This window comes from Salarias fasciatus, chromosome 8, assembly GCF_902148845.1.
Source record: "Salarias fasciatus chromosome 8, fSalaFa1.1, whole genome shotgun sequence".
NCBI lineage: Eukaryota > Metazoa > Chordata > Actinopteri > Blenniiformes > Blenniidae > Salarias > Salarias fasciatus.
The window spans coordinates 9,865,429-9,885,073 of record NC_043752.1 but is presented as its reverse complement, the minus strand read 5'-3'; the positions used below and the strand labels follow the sequence as shown (position 1 = coordinate 9,885,073).

The following is a 19,645-nucleotide window of genomic DNA, read 5'->3' as shown; positions in this document are numbered from 1 at the left end:
CTTATGAAGATCAGTGTCTGACTGAAGGATATCGAACAGCACTAAGACACATTCTCCTTGTTTATGTGACTAATTTGCACTTGCTGTCAGAGCGTGGCGCAGAGGAAGACTGCATCACCTGTTGGTGTGTGTGTTTCAGCCGGCGAAGCGCCTGCGCAGTGTCAGCATGCCGGGGGAAAACCCTCAGACCTGCGTCGCTGCCGTGGAAACATCCAACAACTACCTCAGGCCTCCTCTGGAGAGATTACCCTCCATCAGCCAGTCCATCAAGAGGTAACACACACACTCACACACTTCCTTCTGCTCTGAGCTGCTTCAGCTGCAATCTTCATTTTCAGTATTTTCTAGTGTCTAAAACTAAGCTACACTAAAACTTCCTCTCTGACTTAACACGTCTTAACCTTTCACCTTTTCTTCTCTCCTGTTTTCCCTTTTCGTTTTTCTGTTTCCCCTCTCCGCCTGATCGCCTCTTGCTGCCGTGTGCGCGTAGTGAGAAACGGGTGCGCTTCGAGCGCGTCAACACTGTTCCCCCAAAGGGTCAGAGGGTCCCCAGGAGGGTGTCTACCATCCGACGGCGGTCCTGCGTCCCCAAAATACTGACCAGAAGGCGCTCATCTTTACCCAAACAGATCATCAGGTACAGGCAGGGAGGCGATGGCCGTGGTGTGAAGAGTGTCAGACTTCTGAGGTAGATTTCCACGAAACAAGAAACTGTTTCAAATGCTTCAGGAACAACAGAAGCTTTAGTTTCTCTTGGACTTGATTTCATGCAGAAGACATGTCTCTCTAGAAATGAAGTTATTAAGATGACTTTAGATTTATGTAACTGTTCACAGGAAAGAAGTTGAAGAGTCTGTTGCAACGGTGTGATAAGCCTTCACAAAGGATATAACCACTTCCTGACAAGATTCAGCGTGAAAGTACAGCTTAAGGAAACGTAAATGCATCTGTCACTCACATATTAGCTCCCAGAGTGCAACAACCACAAAGCCTATTAAGGCCAGACAATAAATAACAAATGTAAGCATTTTTGGTTTTGTTTTCCCACCTCAGTGTAACTCAAGAATGAGCTTTTGCACAAAAGTTCTGTCCCCGGTTCCTCCTGAAGGGTTTTTGTCCCCCAAGCTGTGAGGCTTTGTCTGTGACACAGCGCAAACGCCCGTACTTGTCGGTCCAGGTGGCAGGTGGAGACCTCGTGGTCGGAGGCAGACAAAATAAAGCAATTACTCATACATGCGATCTGTTTGCCACAGGCCACATCAAAGCAGCCATGAATTGAATGTAAATGTTTGAACACTGAGCCAGAGCTAAGACCGTGAGCGCCCACTGTTCAAAGGGAAGCGTGCTAGCGTCTTAATTCCACCATGCAGAGGTTTATTAGCTATGCACGTGTGAGCGTGCAGGAGATGAACTGGATGACTGCGGTCGATGTTTTTTGGGAGAATTACTGTGATTCAGGGAGTGTGTGTGTGTGTGTGTGTGTGTGTGTGTGTGTGTGTGTGTGTGTGTGTGTGTGTGTGTGTGTGTGTGGTACTTTCTTCAGAGCGGAGTCCATGAATGAGACGATAAATCTTCTCTATTGAAACAAAGTGTGTGTCTGCGTGTGTGATTTGCCGTGAACTCCTGGCTTGTACGCTCTTTGGGAGAACACCCTGGTGCTTGCTGATCTGCGGGGCTCTAAGTGAGTCGCTTTTCATGTCATTCAGTTCTTCGCTTTAACAGATCCGACTGTTAAAGTGCTAATAATTTATCATTTCGTCACACTGAAGCACATAATGATGGCGTTTGCTGTGAGGTTTGCACGCTCAATTGGACGTCTTTGAACTGCACGGCAAGGAGGAGTTTAAACCAGGAGCAGGCTAAACCTTGTGCGCGAGTGTGTTTGTGTGTGTGTGTGTGTGTGTGTGTGTGTGTATGTGTGTGTGAGTGCTTGCAGATGTGTGTCTGTGGTCATGTTGAGGCATGTCCCAGTACCCTCCTACCTTCTCTCCTCCCTCCTAAACTCTAAAAGCACGATGATCTTTCTTCTCTCACTCCTTCTGATCTCCCATTTCCTGTGGAGGCTGATATGTTCGAACGACAACTGGTGTTTACACACACTCCTGCAAAAAGACGGCAGAGAGAGACGGAGAGGAAGAGAGAAGGGCCCCTTTGATAGTGATGACTGGGGCCGTGGATGCGGGGGGAATATTCAGTTTGACGAGGACCAGAGCCGCTGTCATCTCTGCCCAGTAGGTCACAAGAACTGTGGAGGAGGGATACTGGGAGGCCGGCCAGCCGCTGACACACTCACACACACACAGTCAGATGGAAACTTCTGTTGCACGCTGGTGACACAAGTTCAAGGAAGATCCTCCCCGCTCATCGTACATCCGATGAGCAGCTCCGTCTGGAAGAAACATCCTGAGGAGATCTTTTTTTGCATCGGGATGCTCCCCTCAGAGATCACTCTGCTTCCCAGCTTTCCTCAAACCTTCGGTTAACCGGGAGCTCCCTCAGCTGGGATGTCTGAACAGAGTCTGGACGCGTGTTGATCCTTTGGTCTTTACATAACAGTGAGATACAGCCGGCCTGGATATCTGGAAATCCCCTTATGGAGCGCTGCATGTGTGATCAGGGTTTAAAGTGGGTCGGGGGGGTAAGCCGGGACAAGTGTTAGCGATGCCGTTGATGGAGGCGACTGGGCTCCACCAGCCCCGCCACAGGCAGGTATGACCCAAAGCCCCAACCCCTCCTGGAGCTCTCTGGACAGGTGGGTAGGCGTGTGGGCTCTTGTGCATGGCTTCTTTGAAGAGTCGTAAGATTTTGGAAGATTTGAGCATTGTAGAGTTTAAATGAGGGGACAGGGTGTGTTTAATTTACTAACATCTGGATGTCATACATTCATTACATTACTAAATTGGATCATGGTTGCTTTTGCAGCTAATCTTATGATGGAGACTTTGAAAAAGGCTGCAGCACTACATTTACACACCTGATCTCTGAATTGAAACTTGAAAAATAAATAAGTGCTGCATCACACCATAAATTGTCCGCTTTATACATTTGTTGAACTGCTCATAGTTAATTTTGCAGATTCAGAAATACATCACTATTATCCACCAGCAGAAACATTTCACTTTTTAGTCATCTCTGCTTGAATAAGGCTATTTATCTATTAACACTATCTTGCTGTTACGTTTAGAAAACATGTTGCTTTTGGATTGGTGTCAGGTTCAGGTGAAATGTGTGTGCTTAGTTGTATTTCATACCTATTATGACAACGTCAGACTTGAAATATGCAAGAAATCATAAAAGAATTCCTAAAAGAAGAAAATCACAGATTTTAAAATTTAATGAAGATAAATGTTTTTGATTGTATAAACAGCTAAATGTATTTATATTCAGTGAAACAGAGAAAATGTGAAGGACAGCGCCTCACTGTATGTTTTATATTAGGTTGATCCATGCTGTCATTTCATTTTTATATTATATATTATGTATTCAAATGGATTTGCTGGTCTGTTTGCTTTCTTCTTTATTTGTCCGGTTGTTGTGCTGGTTTCGGTGGAGGAAAACTCTGCCCCTCGGTTCTTTCTCTGCAGTGAAATGAATATCGTGTACGCCTATAATTACAGTGCGGCGGATCGCTGCCTCGTGTGCACCAGCCCTACCTGGGGGCTACGAAAGTTAATCCATGATGCATGCCGCTGGTTTAATCGCGGCTGTATGATAGTTCTGGCCTGTCGTCAGCTTGTCGTGAATGTTTTATTTATGTGACGTGCGGGTGGATGTGACATGCGTGCCTGTCGGCACTTGTGTACAATTAGACAAATAACCAGGGCTATTCCTAAACAAACGAGGTCATGTGGTGTGAAAGAGGTCTGCACCAAGCTTTTCCATCAGAGTTCACTGCGTGGATTTGTGACAGGCACGTCGTAGCTCTAACCATGCAAACCTGGACCTCCTCTCGCTCTAATTCCACTTTGTTTACCTGCTGCCCTCTTGCCGTTTTCCTGGTTCTCTCTCAAACCTGTGTGCTCTCCCGCAAACATTTCTCTCTGGAGGGACAGCAGTCGGGGTTGTGCCGCCCCCGCGCTGCTCTTGCGTGACCTTAAAAGGCTTCCCCAGCTGCCGTTGCTCTTGATGATGAGACTCCAGTGTTTATTACTGAACGTTCCGCTCTCTAAACAGTTTTCAAGTGTGAGCTCCCCGCCCCCCCCCCCCCCCCCCCCCCCCCCCCGCCTCAGTTAACACACACTCAGGCACTGTTTCTTGGAAAGGGAGACCTCCCTGTCCATTTACTGGTGCTTTAATGTAATAACACTGAGCCACGTCAGGTCATCCACTGTGTGAATGCAGCTGTTTTTTTTTTGTTTTTTTGTTTTTTTGCTGATGGAACTGAGGGCAGCGAGTCGTGTAAGGAAACGTTTCATTGTTGCTCAAGTGGCCAACAGATAGACACAGAGGGAGCAGCTGTGCTTCCGGAAGTCCAGAGTTTGAATCCCGGTGCTGAACAAACAAAGGGATGAGCTACTATGTGAATTCCTCACGTTATCACAACTAGACACCAATGAAAGAAACAAAAAAACAGAACTATAGTCTTGAATTGAATCTTTTATTTTCTTGCTATGTAGCCTTTTCAAGTTCAAAATTCTAAGTTGTAAAATTGTTTGCAATTCAGTTTTATTCACATAACACCAAATAAAACAGAGAAACATCCTTAAATTGCACTTGTGCAAACATAGGCAGTGGTGGAATTGAAAAACAGAACCAAGCTCAGACGTTTCAGAGAATAATTGATCATGCCACCCTCCGTTTGTTTATTTTACAATGATTTCTTCTTAAGACTTCTAGATTTATGCTGCTGCCGCTGCCGCTGCCGCTGCCGCGCTGCCGCTGCCGCTGCCGCTGCCGCTGCCGCTGCTGCTGCACTGCTGCTGCAAACAGAAACATTCTGCAAATATGTTTTTCATCTTTTGTCGTGACAGTATTCAACAACAGATCCATATCGCTAATCGGCCCATTGTAGCTGAATTGTAAAAATGATTACAGTGAAACTAATTTTACTGCAGTGATGTGAGCTGCTCAAAATTTACAATGAATTCTGAACCGGTCTTCATGAAACTGCTTCAGTCGCCTCACAGGGATCAGCAAGAGCTTTCAGTTATTCTTTCTGCAGCGCACATCTTGTTATACAGAGAAAATTCAGTGATCACAAATCAACAACTATTCCAGAAAAAAAAAAAATATTATTTTGAGTGAGTGCAGTCGTTACACAATAAACTCTGAAAGACACTCTCAGAGCATAAGCAAAACGTCAGAAAGCACCATGAGCTTTGCCGTATTGTAGAAAAGAAGGAGGTCAAGACAGTGATACAAACAGAGGAAGCAGCATGTCAGGAGTGGGTGGATGGTTCTGAGATCTCAGTAATGGAAGAGCTGTACAGGCTCCAGTGGTGCAATCGGTCAGCGTGTGGTACTTATAAGACAGTAACTTGCAGAGCGATGCTGAGGTTGTGAGTTCAAGCCTCACCTGGAGCAGGATGCTTTTTCAGCATTTACAATATTAGACCAACCTCTTTGGAGCGTGTCTCATTGTCTCGTTAACTGTTATTATTGATATTAAGTCATACTTGTTGGACTGTGAGCGATACTCAATTCTTGAACTTAGTGGTTGATTCAATTAAGAAGAACATTTCTTCCATTTTTTGAATCCAACATAGATAAAACAGATAAAATATGTTTTTTTTTTAACTTCACTGAGTTTTCTATGTCGTACCTTTGGATCCATCTTGACACCGCTGTAACCGGGCCCGTGCGTTTCCACAGAGGTACTGCGGACTGGTTCGGGGTGAGCAAGGACGGCGACAGCACCCAGCGATGGAGGAGGAAGAGCCTGCAGCACTGCAGCCACCTGTACGGGGGTCTGAAGGCACAGGTGATGAGGGAGATGGAGCTGCACAGCCAAGACAACCTGTCCCTGGCCAGCACTGAGACCCCTCCTCCCCTCTACCTCCCACCCCTGCACCCCAGTCACCACCACCACCACCACCACCACCATGCCATGCAGAGGGTAGGCCTGCGCCAGCGGCCTTTAAGAGTAATGAGAAAGTAGTTCGGAATGTTACACAGTATTTTCTCTGGCACATATTTCACCCTCACTTCTTCACTCCATTCCCTTTTCTTTACCTTCCAGTTTTTACCCCTTTGCTCCCGTGTTCAACTGATGGCTTTGAAAACTGAAGCCTAATGTCAAATATACTAACATCGTAGTATAACAAACAACATATTAATGAATCTATTTTGCATTTTAAATCACATAATGTCTGTATGGCAACTTTATTGCTGCTTTTTTAGTGTCACAATGTGTAACAACCAATAATTTAATATCTGCCAATAATTTAATTGTCTATTTTTATAAAGAACTTAACATCATAACATCATAATTTGCTGATAGTGTAATGAGACATTTGCTCCATTGTTGTAATAACATTTTGTAAATAATTTTAAGTTAATCCATGTTTGAAGTACCATAAAAAAAATCCTTTCAAAATAGAATAACTGCAGCCAGTAATGTAATATCACAGAAATATGGCTGCATTTCTTTGAAATGAGCCTTTTTCTGTTTTGGCTTTGTGCACTTTGCTTATGAAAAATAAATATATTAGGTGTGATAGTCGTCATGGTTGTAAATTTTTGTATTGTTTTATTACATTGTTGCTACAGTTTGTTGCAGCTGATTTGTTACACAGTTTAGCACAAAAAAAAATCACTTCTCTCCAGCTGTTAACATCAACTCTGACTGTTAAATGTTTTTATATATACATTTACCAACACGTAGTGTACATGTTGTGTTTGTGTGCAGATTGTGGACCCCCTGGCCCGGGGTCGTGCCTTCCGCGTGGCGGAGGAGATAGACGGCCTCAGCGTGCCGCAGACCCCCATCACGCCGGGCACGGCGTCCCTCTGCTCCTTCTCCAGCTCCCGCTCGGCCCTCAACCGGCTGCCACGCCGCCGGAAGCGGGAATCCGTCGCCGTCATGAGCCTGAAAGCCGCGGCAGCACTGATGAAGGTGGCTCCATTTATTTATTTGTTTGTTTTAATACAGGAAAGCTTTCGCATACAACTCTCCGCTTAGTCTGTGCTTTGAACATACATTAAGGCCACCGTTAATCCACTGCCAGCTCAGAGTAAATTTCCTCATGGTAATTTTCTCCATATTCTCAATGCACATCAGGAAATCCCCATTTTATAATGACAATATGAAAAGCATGTAATATTTGTTCCCGGATAACAGACAGTTTAATCTCTAATGTTTTTTTTTTTTTTTTGAGGGAAGAATCTAAAAAATACATTTATTGTATTGTTTTTATCCCTGTTTCCTCCTGAATGAATTCTGTATGAAGCCTCTTGTTGTGGCTTACATGCATTATGTGTGCTGTCATATTAAGCAAAACATGAGATGAGCTTGGGGATTAAACCCAGGCGAAAATATGTTAGAGAGCAGATGACTCCGTCTATATGGCCCACCGCGCACAACACTGAAAGCACTGTGGGCTCGTCTGTGTCTGTGTGGGAGGAGGGTGGCGACTGGTGGAGTTACACCAGCAGATGGTCCGAGATAATACACGATGAACGCTCAGCTATCTGCTGGACAGAATATTCCAGAAGCTAATCCAGTAATGCATGCTGCTGCTATGAAATCACCAGAGACGAGCATTCAAAAAATATGTGTGACAAGCTGGGACACATCTCTACTACAGCATAGATCAGTATGAGGTTCAGACTTATTCATTCAGCCTCTTTATGATAACTTTAATGCAAAAGAAGACTTTTAAAGAAGTCTAAAAACAAGTGAAATAACAAAGTATCATGGAAGTCATCAGCAGAAGTGCAAGTGATGCTCCTACAGTGCAAAGAAAACCCCAGTAGAGACGCCATGAGTTCAAACACTGGAAGAGAAAAGGATTCAAGAGGACTCGTACTTCTAATTAAATGATATGAGAATATACATCATAGTAACACAGATTAAAACCAGCTATTAAATCTCAACTTTTTGTATTATAATCTGCTGGTCAAGTTTTTTTTTATCACTATTTAGAGAAGAAAAATTGTTATATCTTCTGTGTTAATAATGACCCAGCAGAACTGGGGCATGTGTAGACTGCCCACAGCGAGTCACACCCTCACTACAGCTAATATACACTGTCTGCATCTAGAATAGTATAATAACTATGTTAAAGAGATTTGTGTGTTTTTAATGCAGATGGTTGTCTGTGTGCTTTCTGCTCCCCGAGTATCATTCATACTTTTTTCTAAGTTTAAATAGAGGCTGTATTAGGATTATTTCTGGTATCAAACTACATAATATCCTTTTTTAAACATCACCACCCCCCATATACTTTTTCCTGTTCAAAGTAGTTATTTTTAGTTCAATGTTTTCACTTTATAGGATGTTAGAAATCACAATAGATCTTTAAACTTCTGCTAATCCAGCTAGGATATGTGTGTTTTAAGAAAATAATGATCATGATTTTGTTTCCAAATCATTTAAAGGAAGTTTGCTTGAAGTCCGTTTGTGTTTTAAAGGGTCGGACGTTAGGTGAGAGCACCACCGGGAGAAGTCGCAGACGCAGTTTCATGCCTCCGAGTTTCTTTGAAGACGACACGGTGGATTTCCCTGACGATCTGGACACTTCCTTCTTCACCAGAGTGAGCGGTGGACACACACACTTCAAGAGCCAGTGCAGATCACCACTGCGATTCCTTTTAGTCTTTTTTGATGAGTTTTTCTCCCGCGCAGGAGGGCCTGCCGGACGAGTTGTCCAGTTACGCTGACGAGGTTTTTGAGACGCCATCAGAAGCTGCCCTGAAGCAGCTGGATGAGCGCGAGCTCACAGGAAGTGCGCTGGATAAGAGTGAGCTGGAGAGGAGTCACCTCATGCTGTGGGTGCATATCTTTCCTCCACTGATCTAGGTGGTGCAATCGGCGTTATCATCCTTGATTTAAAACAGCCTCCACCTCTTGCCAGGCCTTTAGAGCGAGGGTGGCGGAAGGCGAAAGACGGCTCCTTGGTCCAACCGAAGGTGCGCCTCAAACAAGAGGTGGTGAGCGTCAACAACCACCAGCAGCGCGGGCAAAGAATTGTGGTTCCCGTCAAGAAGCTGTTCGCCCGAGAGAAGCGGCCGTACGGGCTGGGCATCGTGGGACGCCTCACCAACCGCACGTACCGCAAGCGCATCGACAGCTACGTCAAGAGGCAGATCGAAGACATGGACGATCACAGGTGAGACGGGAACCACTGGAGTAAAAAGTAATGTCGCTTTTCATTACTTTTCCCATCTAATGAGACATAAAACGACTCCACCTCCTCTCCGATCCAGGCCTTTTTTCACCTACTGGATCACATGTGTCCATCTGCTGATTACCATCCTGGCCGTCACCATCTACGGCATCGCCCCGGTGGGCTTCTCGCAGCACGAGACTGTGGACTCTGTACGTGGATTACACAGCCTTTATAATTATCTCATTGATTTGTGGAACTCATTTGTTCAATTCTGTATTTTTTTTCTGTCTCTTTGTAGGTGTTGAGGAACAAAGGAGTTTATGAAAACGTTAAGTTTGTGCAACAGCAGAACTTCTGGGTCGGACCGAGTTCTGTAAGTATCATCGTCCCTCTATTTGTTGAACTGTGATGGTTTAAATGAGAAAGCTGCAGCTTTTTAATCTGCAATCAGATGTTGTTAAAGAATATTTTCATATCTGCCTTTATTTTAATTGAACTTGACAATTAAATGTTTGGAATATATCATAAAAATATGTTACAGTGTTAAGTTGTTTTTCATAACTTATTCCAAAACATTTCTAATAGACTAAAATTCACATTGGATATCTTTTGTCACATCCTTACCTCCACATGGTGCCAGTATCCTTCAAAAATTTTATTCTTTAATCAGAAAAGTGGTGTGTTGTTATTGTTTTAACATATGATTTAAAGAAACAAGAAAAAAATGGAAGCTGTCATTCATGTTCACTTGCTCCACAAAGTGTCAAAGGTGAATCTGTGTATTTTATTGTGGACACCAGATCTCAATCTGGCATTCAAAATCAATAAATAGCTCGACCCTCAACAGTAGTCGTTTTCCATGTGGATCCTCATTAAAATGATCTAACTTTCATGTTTTCGCTGGTTTTACAGGAGGCGCTGATTCACCTCGGAGCCAAGTTTTCCCCCTGCATGCGTCAAGACCAAGAGATCCACCGACTGATCCAGGAGAAGAGGGCGGGGGAGCGAGAGTCGGGCTGCTGTGTGAGGAACGACCGCTCCGGCTGCCTGCAGACGTTACAGGAGGAGTGTTCGGTCAGTGGAACTCCGCTCCCTTTGCTCCACATCGGACCGACAGTTTACAGCCTCCGCTCAAAACATAAATGATTTCGCTTGTTTCTGAAGTGTAACCATCCCTTCGTGTGTGGTTGTGTGTGTGTGTGTGTGTGTGTGTGTGTGTGTGTGTGTGTCTTGGTGCTGCAGAGTACTCTGGCAGTGTGGGTGAAATGGCCTCAGCATTCCAGTGCTCTTCCGTTAAATGGGAACCTCCGTCAGCACGGTGCAGTCTGCCACCAGGACCCCAGGTGACCCACACCTCTCTGCTGCTTTGACGAAGAGCGTGGTGCTACCGCCTTCAATCAAGTCAAGCTTCACAGAAAAACAGCACAGTGTTCAACAGTAAAATCAGCAAAACATGGATGTTGGGTTCAGCTCCAAGAATGTATTTTTTCGTGAAATGTAAATCTCCGCCTTTGTTTTAAATCATTTTTAGTCTCAAGGCAGAAAAATAAGCCTAAACCTAAACTGTATTTGTATTATTTATTTTTATAAGCATTTCTGTTGATTTTGCAGAACTTGTTTGGAGCCGGCTTCAGTTTCACCCCACGAGTGGCCTGACGATATCACGCAGTGGCCCGTGAGTAGAAACGTACCGTCTCAGACCAACAAAACTACAGGATGGATATAAATAGTTACAGTTTAACTTCGCGGCTGACATTTTGCTCTCCAAAGAGGAAAACTAAATGCTGATTGTTGACTTATGGTGAAGCTTTTAACTTCCATTTTGCTTTTTATCTGTAGATTTGTACGAGATACAACTCTGGGAATCACACCAACCTCCCTCACATAGACTGCACCATCACAGGCCGGCCCTGCTGCATCGGCACCAAAGGACGGTAAGGAACAAACACCAGGGGGACAGACGTTTTCCTTGAACGTAAGTTCTCGCTCAAACTGGCCACTCATTCTGCGTTGTAGGTGTGAAATCACTTCCAGAGAGTATTGTGACTTCATGCATGGTTACTTCCATGAGGAGGCGACTCTGTGTTCACAGGTAGGACAATTCACTTCCACGGTTTTTGTTTCGTATCATTATCTTCAAGTCGTTCTGCTTGTTTCCTCTCAATTTAAAACTGAAGTGCTCCAGGTGAGGCTCGAACTCACAACCTCGGCATTGCTCTGCTGGATACTGTCATATAAGTACCGCGCGCTGACCGATTGCGCCACTGGAGCCTGTGAATGAGAAAGCATTTAGGGATCTGTGTGATTTCAGCTGTTCCTCCACAGGGTGGCGCTGCAGGGGCTTTCCTCCTCACTCTCTCTCTCGTCTCCCAGGTGGCCTGTATGGATGATGTGTGTGGTTTACTCCCTTTCCTCAACCCGGAGATCCCCGATCAGTTCTCTCGCCTGTGGCTGTCTCTCTTCCTTCATGCTGGGTGATTCACATACATTTGTTTTCTCATTGTTTGGAAATGGATTTAGTTGATTAATACCGCCTCCTCTGTTTGCAGGATCCTGCACTGCATGGTGTCAGTGCTGTTCCAGATGACGGTGCTCAGAGATCTGGAGAAACTGGCCGGCTGGCTGAGAATCTCCATCATCTACATGCTCAGTGGCATCACTGGCAACCTGGCCTCTGCCATCTTTCTGCCGTACAGAGCGGAGGTACAAGCCGTCAGCACCGTGGATGAAATACATGTTTTCTCTGTTGGACCTCACCGGTCGGTCCCTGTCCGGCTCTTTTCTGTCCCCTCCCCCCCTCAGGTGGGTCCTGCCGGCAGTCAGTTCGGCATCCTGGCCTGTCTGTTCGTGGAGCTGTTTCAGAGCTGGCAGATCCTCGAGCGGCCGTGGCGAGCCTTCGCCAAGCTGCTGGCCATCTCCGTCTTCTTCTTCTCCTTTGGTCTGCTTCCGTGGATCGACAACTTTGCGCACATTTGCGGCTTTGTGTCGGGATTCTTTCTTTCCTTTGCCTTCCTCCCGTACATCAGGTGAGTGGAGAGAATGAAGCACTGCAGCTTCTGACTAGCACTTCCCACATTTTTGGCGTCAGATATTAACTCTCTTGTGAGAAAACATAATTGAAGGCTGTATTTCTTTTTTTTTTTTTTAATCTCCAGCTTCGGGCGTTCCGACATGTACAGGAAGCGAGTCCAGATCTGCGTCTTCCTGCTGGTTTTCCTGGGTCTGCTCTCGGCCCTGGCCGTTCTCTTCTACGTCTACCCCGTGAAATGCGACTGGTGCGAGTACCTCACCTGCATCCCCATCACGGACAAGTTCTGCGAGAAGTACGATCTGAACGCGCACATCGTCTGAACGCGGTGGGACCGTTTGGACTATGAGAACTGCTGGAACAACGAGCAGCGTTTCAGGATTATCAATGAAGTCCAGATGTTTTTTTTCTGAAAAGGTTAAACGGACCCCACTCGGAATGAACACTGCATGAGAGCATTCGGGTCTGTGACTGAAACAAAACAATGTAGCGTTAGCTGAAAAGAAGAATGGACGAGCGTGTGACTGATTTCTAGCTGGGCTAATCAATGATCACACTTATTAAAGGTGCTGTAGGCAGGATTTTGCTAGTCAATGCTAATTTTTCTGTTTTCTTTGGATTAAACGTTAGAGTATCCATTGATAATCCTTTAGGAGTGTAGCATAATTGCACTACCGCGAGGGCGCAGCGTTTCCATCTGTCTCTGTTCTGAGCTGAAAAGGAATCTCGACAGCTCCAGGTATCTTTGACCAATCAGAAGAGCCCATGAGGCTCTAACCCTGATTGGTCGAGGGGCGTTCGTCGCACGTTCTTGTGGGAGGGGCTTAACTTGCGTAAGGGCGTGATGTCAGAGAAAACAGGACAGGATTGGCTGTGCTGGGTTTCAAATGGCCATCTTAGATGGGTCAAATCGCCATCTTGCTTAGGTAACCCTAAGCAAGATAGCGGAGATGCGGAATCCTGCCTACAGCACCTTTAAAGGACGGCTACAAAGACGTGTTCCTGGCTTCAAATCACCTCTTAGTGGCCAAAATGACACTGACATCCGAAAACCAGTCATTTTTTTTAGTAACATTCAAGCCGATTTGTCCTTTAACCGGATGATGCCCTCAGAGTTAAACTGTATGAGAGAGATGACTAGAACACCAAAATGTGCCTTACGGATACACACAACCACACATTTGTTGTCTTTCTGTTTACAGTATGTGTCAACAGTGTCTGACAGTGAAGGATCTGTTGTTCACATTCCCACAAAAACCATGCAAGGTACATTTTCGCTGCAGTATTTAATGGCTAATTCTGTTCATTTGCCTGACCACGATGGGAACCTATAGCCTTTAAAGCACAAAAGTCAAAAGTGGTTACAATTTCTTTTAAACGGTTTTTATGTAACATCTGTGAAGAAAACACCTGTTGGTGAATGTGCTCTATTGTGAATAGCACAGGAATTACATTTTTTTTTCTTTTTTAAATAAAGTGGTGGCGTTTTAGCTACCTGACAATAAACACAACAATATGAAGTCTGCCTTTTGCCTGTTGTTAAAAGATATATATTTTTAGATTCTTTTACATACTCCTACACTTATGGATGCACGTCTGAGATTCCTTCATCGTTCACTTTTAAGTGAGAATACCACTGCAAGACTGCTTTCTTCAAGAAACTGTTATTTTCACTTCATAATATAGGTTAAAAGTTTGAGTTTGAGATCTGTTTAAGTGTGCCGAGTGGCACTCAACTCACAGCAATAAGCACTATGTACTGACCAGTTACCTGGAGCCTTGTGCAGTCACTCTTTGGTTACATTTATAAGTTTTACCGCTAGGAAACTTTCAGTACACTACACAAAAAAAAACTTAAAGGGAAGATTTGAGATGGACATTGTTTCGGAAGTTGTGTTGTTTCTCCAAGCATTCATTGATCTCCTATACCACTTTATTATTTTCAGGATCACAGGGCAGTGGAGCCAATCCCTGCTCGCTAAGTGGCTACTTTTCACTGTATTGCAAGACTTTTGAATAAGAAGCTGTTGATCAGTAGTTTGATTTTGGGTGTTTAAATGCTCCAGGTGAGGCTTGAACTCACAACCTCGGCATAGCTCTGCAGTTTACTGTCTTATAAGTACCGCGCGCTGACCAATTGCGCCACTGGAGCCCTGAGTTAAGGTCAGAAGGGCGAGGTGTTACTACAACGCTCTGACTTTGTTTGAGTGCAAAAACTAAGCAATTTGTCACCTCAAATGTTGTGTAAATGGTTCTTGAAACAGGATGGGATGAGCCTGGTGTCCAAAAAAAGGGTTTTATTATTTCTACGGAAATTAAAAAAGCTTCAGAGCAAGCCTGCAACCCAACTTTGAACACAGAAATAGATATAATGTAGATATAATGTGGCTAATCAGGACTAATTGGGCTAAACCAACCACCAAGGACATTTCATACAAACCAAATAAACATTCAACAATTATTAGGCAAATTAATGTGCATGGCTCAAACACATAAAAGATATACATTATTTTACCCTTTAATATTTCCCTAAAATATCCAAAACATCCCAACAGTGAAACAAACAGTGCACCCCCACAGACAATGGACTGCGCCATCTGACCTCCGCTCCTGTAGCGGCGCGCGCTCCCGCTGAGGAAGAGTCGGGCTGAACCAGAGGAACGGCGAGTGTGTGAGGTGAGTTTTGTCTGAATTTAACCAAAGTCTAAACAGAACACAGCGTTTGAGTGAGGTATTGACTAGTAGAGGCCGCACTACTCGTCTTGGATGTTGATAGCAACACATTTAGAGGCTGTGACACGTGATTTTGTGAATGCGTAAAATCGCGCTCCAGCTCCATTCCAGTTAAATTCCCAAACTTCCCCCCTGACACAAACATCCAAAGGACATTTCCCAAACACCGTAAGTCCCAAAGTGAAAGAACCAGCAATAGTGCCAAGTATATTTCCAAATGACACACATTTACTTCCAGTATTAAAATCACCAAGTGCTGTCATCATCACATTTGAAACAAGCCCAGTTTCTCTTAAGTTATGGAGCTTTGTGTAATTATTTTGCTAAATGAGCCACGTGGTTAGTTAAGTTCACAAAGATTTGCTTGGTGGCTTGGTCTCCAAAAGTAGAACTCATCAATGATGCGTTTGTGATGTTGTCCTGAAAGACATAATGTAGATATATCGAACAGAAATCATCTGTATGGATCACCTGTGAGGCTTTTTTTTTTAAATACAGATTTATATTTGTTGTAACACTTTGGGAATGTGTGTACTTATCTCTGAACGTGCATGTAGGAAATACAGGAATAAGCAAAGACAGAGGGTTTCAAAGATATGTCCACAGGGACAACACTGGCTTGCCAGAGGGTTCTATTCGGCCGATAAAAATTCTGAAAAGATATCAATTATAATTTCAGGAAGTAACTGCTATTCCAAGTTTGTCCACTGGAGGTCACCATGGTTCAGTCAGATTACCAGACACATCGCTGAAAACCTAAACTTAACATCAGGACAGAAAACAACACAATTTTGATGTTATTCATGTTATTGATGTCTTTTAGTAGAATAAAAATCTGCATTGACTTCCACTTATTCCCACTCGTGTAACAAATTTCATTGATTCAAGTATTTTTCAAGTATTCTTTTTTTGTGCAATGTTGACTGGTATTAAGAAAAAAGTCTTTTTTTTAATCCGTGGATGACTGAAATACTGGAAACATTTTTTAGAAAGTGGAAATAGTAATGTAGTTGTTTGATCTAACTTAATATATTCAAGAAAATTAAATTGTCTTGAGTGTAATAGAGCAGTGTAATAAATAAAGCCCATCTCTTTCTTTTGTAGTTGCCATGAGTCCAAAGTCCAGATCTGAACCAGATCAGATAAATTATTATTACACAAGATATAGCAGCAGTATTCATCATCTTTCATTAGATACAGATGGGTGAATGCCACAAAGGCATTTACGAGAGTAAATCAAACATTGTTGAGGAGGGAGGGCAGCTGTGTTTGGGGGTTCAGCCTCTAGATGGCAGACCAACACCTGCTGAAGCTGCTGTGCTGGGCTGAAGGCCTGGATCACAGTGGTGATGCTCTGTGGGATCTGAAAGTCATTAATTCAAGCAGGAGCTTTATTAGCGTGCAGAACTCTTAATGGTGGCCCTCGTGGTCCCTTTGTACCACTGTGGTTTGTTCTCGTTGTCACTTCTCTCCATCACACACACACACACACACACGATTACTGTGGCATTCATTAAGTCTTGTCTGTAATTGAGTCTAAATAAGTGTGTACTTATGTTGGAGCGGAGCTGAGAGGCTCGAGCAGCACAAACACAGACGACACTCATCTGCATTCACAATACAACAGAATTTCTGTTTGTACATACAGCTGCATCAAGAGCATCTTCCATTGTTGTAACTCAAAGCGTGGAAGGATGAAACAGACTTACCGGTGTTTTTTCCGCAACATATTATTTGTTGATGGCTGCTGAGATCAATAGGCAATAAAAAGTGAAACTCAGGAAAGGGGTTGCTTTTCCCAGCAGGATCTTCCCCACTGATTTCTGTGAAAACAATCCTTAAAAAAAAAAAAATAAAGATGTGCAGGGTGAAATGATTAAATATTTCATCATAAGACACATTTTCTGAACCGAATTGGTTGCATGCAAATGTATGAAGATGAATTTCAAATGTAAAGCCTCTAGCTGGGCTAACTATTGGTTGATCTCGTGGTTTTAACAGCTATTAAAATATGTAACTTATAATGTGACAAAGGTTATAATATCTGGCCTTGAACCGCTGTAATCCTCCCACACTCTGAGGTCCAGTGTTCATTTTCATTTTCTGTCCTTCATGCGGAGGAATAGCGGGTGAGAGAGTGATGGAGACCTTTGCCGTGGCCAGCCGATGTTATTGAATATCAAACAATATGACATTTTGCTCATCAGGTTATATAAGGCCAGCAGGAATTACTCTCCAACTTTTGTGGTGACCTTTGGAGGTTTTTGTCATTTATGTGTGTTGAGGGACCTGAGGGCCGTACTGCAGCAGATATACTGGGCAACGGGGAAAAAAGCAAACTGTGGAACAAGTGGGGCACGAAAGTCAGGATAGTATTTTTGGGAATACAAGTGAATTTAAGCTACTGAGAGTCAATAGTTAAACTCTTCTTCGTGTCTATGGTGTGATATTGAAGGAGCATGGCTTGGTTCTCATTCACAAAAAAAATAAATAAATCAGACTTACCTCAGACAGAAATCAAAAACACTGATTATAGATTTAGAGAAAAGTTATACATAATACTTAAGGATGCAGTTGAGGCACAGGATTGAACATCATCTGTCTTTGTTCTCTTTGTTCTCGCCCTGTGGAGCAACTAATCGTGACGGATTAATGAAATCACCAACATCCAAATCCTGAGAAATCATCTCCGCTCTCGTCTTAGCGGCTGCACGGCCTAATAGAGGCAGCATCCCGGGCCATTAACCACCCCGTCCACTCCTACCCCCCCCCCCCCACACACACACACACACACACAGAGCCCAAATAGGAAATTATCCCCCCTATCCTGCACTCCTCCACACTTATCCTCCCCTCTGATCCAACTCCGTCCTGTCACCTCTTCCTCCTCCTTCACCTTCTCGTCCTGTCCATTGTATGCTACCCTATTTCTATCACTCATTCATCATTTGCTTCCCTCCATCCCTCCTCTCTCCCTCCATCCCTCCTCTCTCCCTCCCTCCCTCCTCTCTCCCTCCCTCCCTCCTGTGCAGCACCCCCAGCTCTCCATCAAGGCTCCTATAGAGATGGTAATGTGACATGAAGAGGATGGCATCTACGAGCCATTGATCAGCATCAAACGAGACACACTCAGATACCCTTCGGATACTAACCAGACTCTCCTCCTCCTCCTCCTCTCATGTTGAGGTGGCTGTTTGCTTTTTTGGGAGAAACTTGAGCTCCCATCAGCGAGCTGCTGTTCATAATGACCAGAGGAAAAACATTCAGGGTAAAATTCTGATGCGTGTGGAGGTAGATGGGTCGGTGGGCAGGTTTAGGGGAGATTGAGGTGCTGTTGTGTCTGCGTGGAAAGGCGACCCTGAAACGGGACCCTGACAGCTGGCCAACAGGTGGCAAGTGACAGACCCTCTCTCTTCATTGTGCCTCACACACACACACACACACTCTCCTCAGACTGAGCACACACAGGCCATCAGGTGAGGAAGGAGAAGGGGGGTTTTGTATGTGTGCGCCTTTAGATGGGGGGAGGGGGAGGGCAGGTTCAGCAGCACACACCTGGCTGATGATCCCACCTACTCCAGAGTTGATGGAGAGTAATGTTATAGCACACACACACACACACACACACACACCCAAACATCGTCCTATATACCACCTGGACCGACGGTGACAAACCTACTCCTGCGCGCGCGCGCGTGTGTGTGTGTGTGTGTGTGTGTGTGTGTGTGTGTGTGTGTGTGTGTGTGTGTGTGTTTGTTATTTGTAATTATTCTTAATATGGCTTTGACTCAAGAATTGAGGAGAATATTTCTGAAAATATGCCTGGAAATTATATAAAACTAGAATTTGGCGCTCAGAGAGCGCAGACCTCCGCCACAGCTCAAATCAGTCACCAACAACAATAACAACACCATGTATAATGAAAAACATTTTATTTCTCCCCAACACAAACAATGTATGGGAGAAAGCTGTTTGTTGCATGTTCATATCTCAGTGTGTTTCCTCACAGTGACTGACACTCCGGAATCCCCCTATTTTTGTCTGTTCTGGATCCTGGTATCCGGAATTCTTCCGTGATCTGGATCAGCAGCTGATATCTGTTAGAGTCACTGAAGAACTTGCACTGTAATTTTTTGCTAAGCCCCCTTGTCATTTATTGTTGAGTTATGCCCTATCTGTCAATGATAAAGAATCCTTTAAAAAATTCCTGGATCCAGACTGTGATCCGGATCATCACCATAATTTAATGGATTCTAAGTTAGCCCAAGAACCACCTTTCCACAAAGTTTAATTGCAATCCGTCCATAACTTTTTCCGTAATGTTGCTAAACAACCAACAACCAACCAACCAACAAACCGACATGATTACATAACCTCCTTGGCGGAGGTAATAATTGTAAAAACCTCAGTGCTGTGAGTATTTAAAGATACATGGTTTTTTTTTTTTTTAGCTGCAGGTCATGTTTTCATTGCAGAATGAAAATGTGATGTGAAATGACTCGGCAGCTTTTTTTGTTCATTGTGTACACTTAGTCTCAATATATTATGCAACACTTTGATGAGCCTTTTCCAAAATTATGAGTGGTAGCATCTGTAATGTGGCAGTGGTTTTGTG

General features: G+C 44.0%; 1 protein-coding gene and 2 non-coding genes across 7 annotated transcripts in view; 1 reads left to right on the top strand and 2 right to left on the bottom strand.

The window, feature by feature from the left end:
- rhbdf1b (rhomboid 5 homolog 1b (Drosophila)) overlaps nucleotides 1-12,980 on the top strand; it is a 34,978-nt gene extending 21,998 nt beyond the window's left edge. The window contains exons 3-20 of one of the 5 annotated variants that reach the window (XM_030098424.1): nucleotides 140-273; nucleotides 491-637; nucleotides 5,812-5,920; nucleotides 6,848-7,054; nucleotides 8,572-8,694; nucleotides 8,786-8,928; nucleotides 9,015-9,269; nucleotides 9,367-9,478; nucleotides 9,568-9,642; nucleotides 10,182-10,343; nucleotides 10,512-10,612; nucleotides 10,881-10,944; nucleotides 11,109-11,203; nucleotides 11,286-11,361; nucleotides 11,643-11,743; nucleotides 11,819-11,972; nucleotides 12,072-12,295; nucleotides 12,425-12,980. In XM_030098424.1, the coding sequence (XP_029954284.1) occupies nucleotides 140-273; nucleotides 491-637; nucleotides 5,812-5,920; nucleotides 6,848-7,054; nucleotides 8,572-8,694; nucleotides 8,786-8,928; nucleotides 9,015-9,269; nucleotides 9,367-9,478; nucleotides 9,568-9,642; nucleotides 10,182-10,343; nucleotides 10,512-10,612; nucleotides 10,881-10,944; nucleotides 11,109-11,203; nucleotides 11,286-11,361; nucleotides 11,643-11,743; nucleotides 11,819-11,972; nucleotides 12,072-12,295; nucleotides 12,425-12,620 (2,478 nt within the window). In that variant the 3' untranslated portion in view covers nucleotides 12,621-12,980. Of the gene's footprint in view, nucleotides 1-139; nucleotides 274-490; nucleotides 638-1,975; nucleotides 2,753-5,811; nucleotides 6,056-6,847; nucleotides 7,055-8,571; nucleotides 8,695-8,785; nucleotides 8,929-9,014; nucleotides 9,270-9,366; nucleotides 9,479-9,567; nucleotides 9,643-10,181; nucleotides 10,344-10,511; nucleotides 10,613-10,880; nucleotides 10,945-11,108; nucleotides 11,204-11,285; nucleotides 11,362-11,642; nucleotides 11,744-11,818; nucleotides 11,973-12,071; nucleotides 12,296-12,424 lie in introns of those variants that run through there. The other 4 variants (XM_030098423.1, XM_030098426.1, XM_030098425.1 and 1 more) reach the window with 4 other exon arrangements.
- trnai-uau (transfer RNA isoleucine (anticodon UAU)) lies at nucleotides 11,447-11,540 on the bottom strand. The gene is made up of 2 exons: nucleotides 11,503-11,540; nucleotides 11,447-11,482 (listed from the first exon to the last, which is right to left on the bottom strand). It is a non-coding gene; the product is annotated as a tRNA-Ile (tRNA).
- A 1,375-nt stretch (nucleotides 12,981-14,355) lies between the features above and the next one.
- trnai-uau (transfer RNA isoleucine (anticodon UAU)) lies at nucleotides 14,356-14,449 on the bottom strand. The gene is made up of 2 exons: nucleotides 14,412-14,449; nucleotides 14,356-14,391 (listed from the first exon to the last, which is right to left on the bottom strand). It is a non-coding gene; the product is annotated as a tRNA-Ile (tRNA).
- Nucleotides 14,450-19,645: the final 5,196 nt, after the last annotated feature.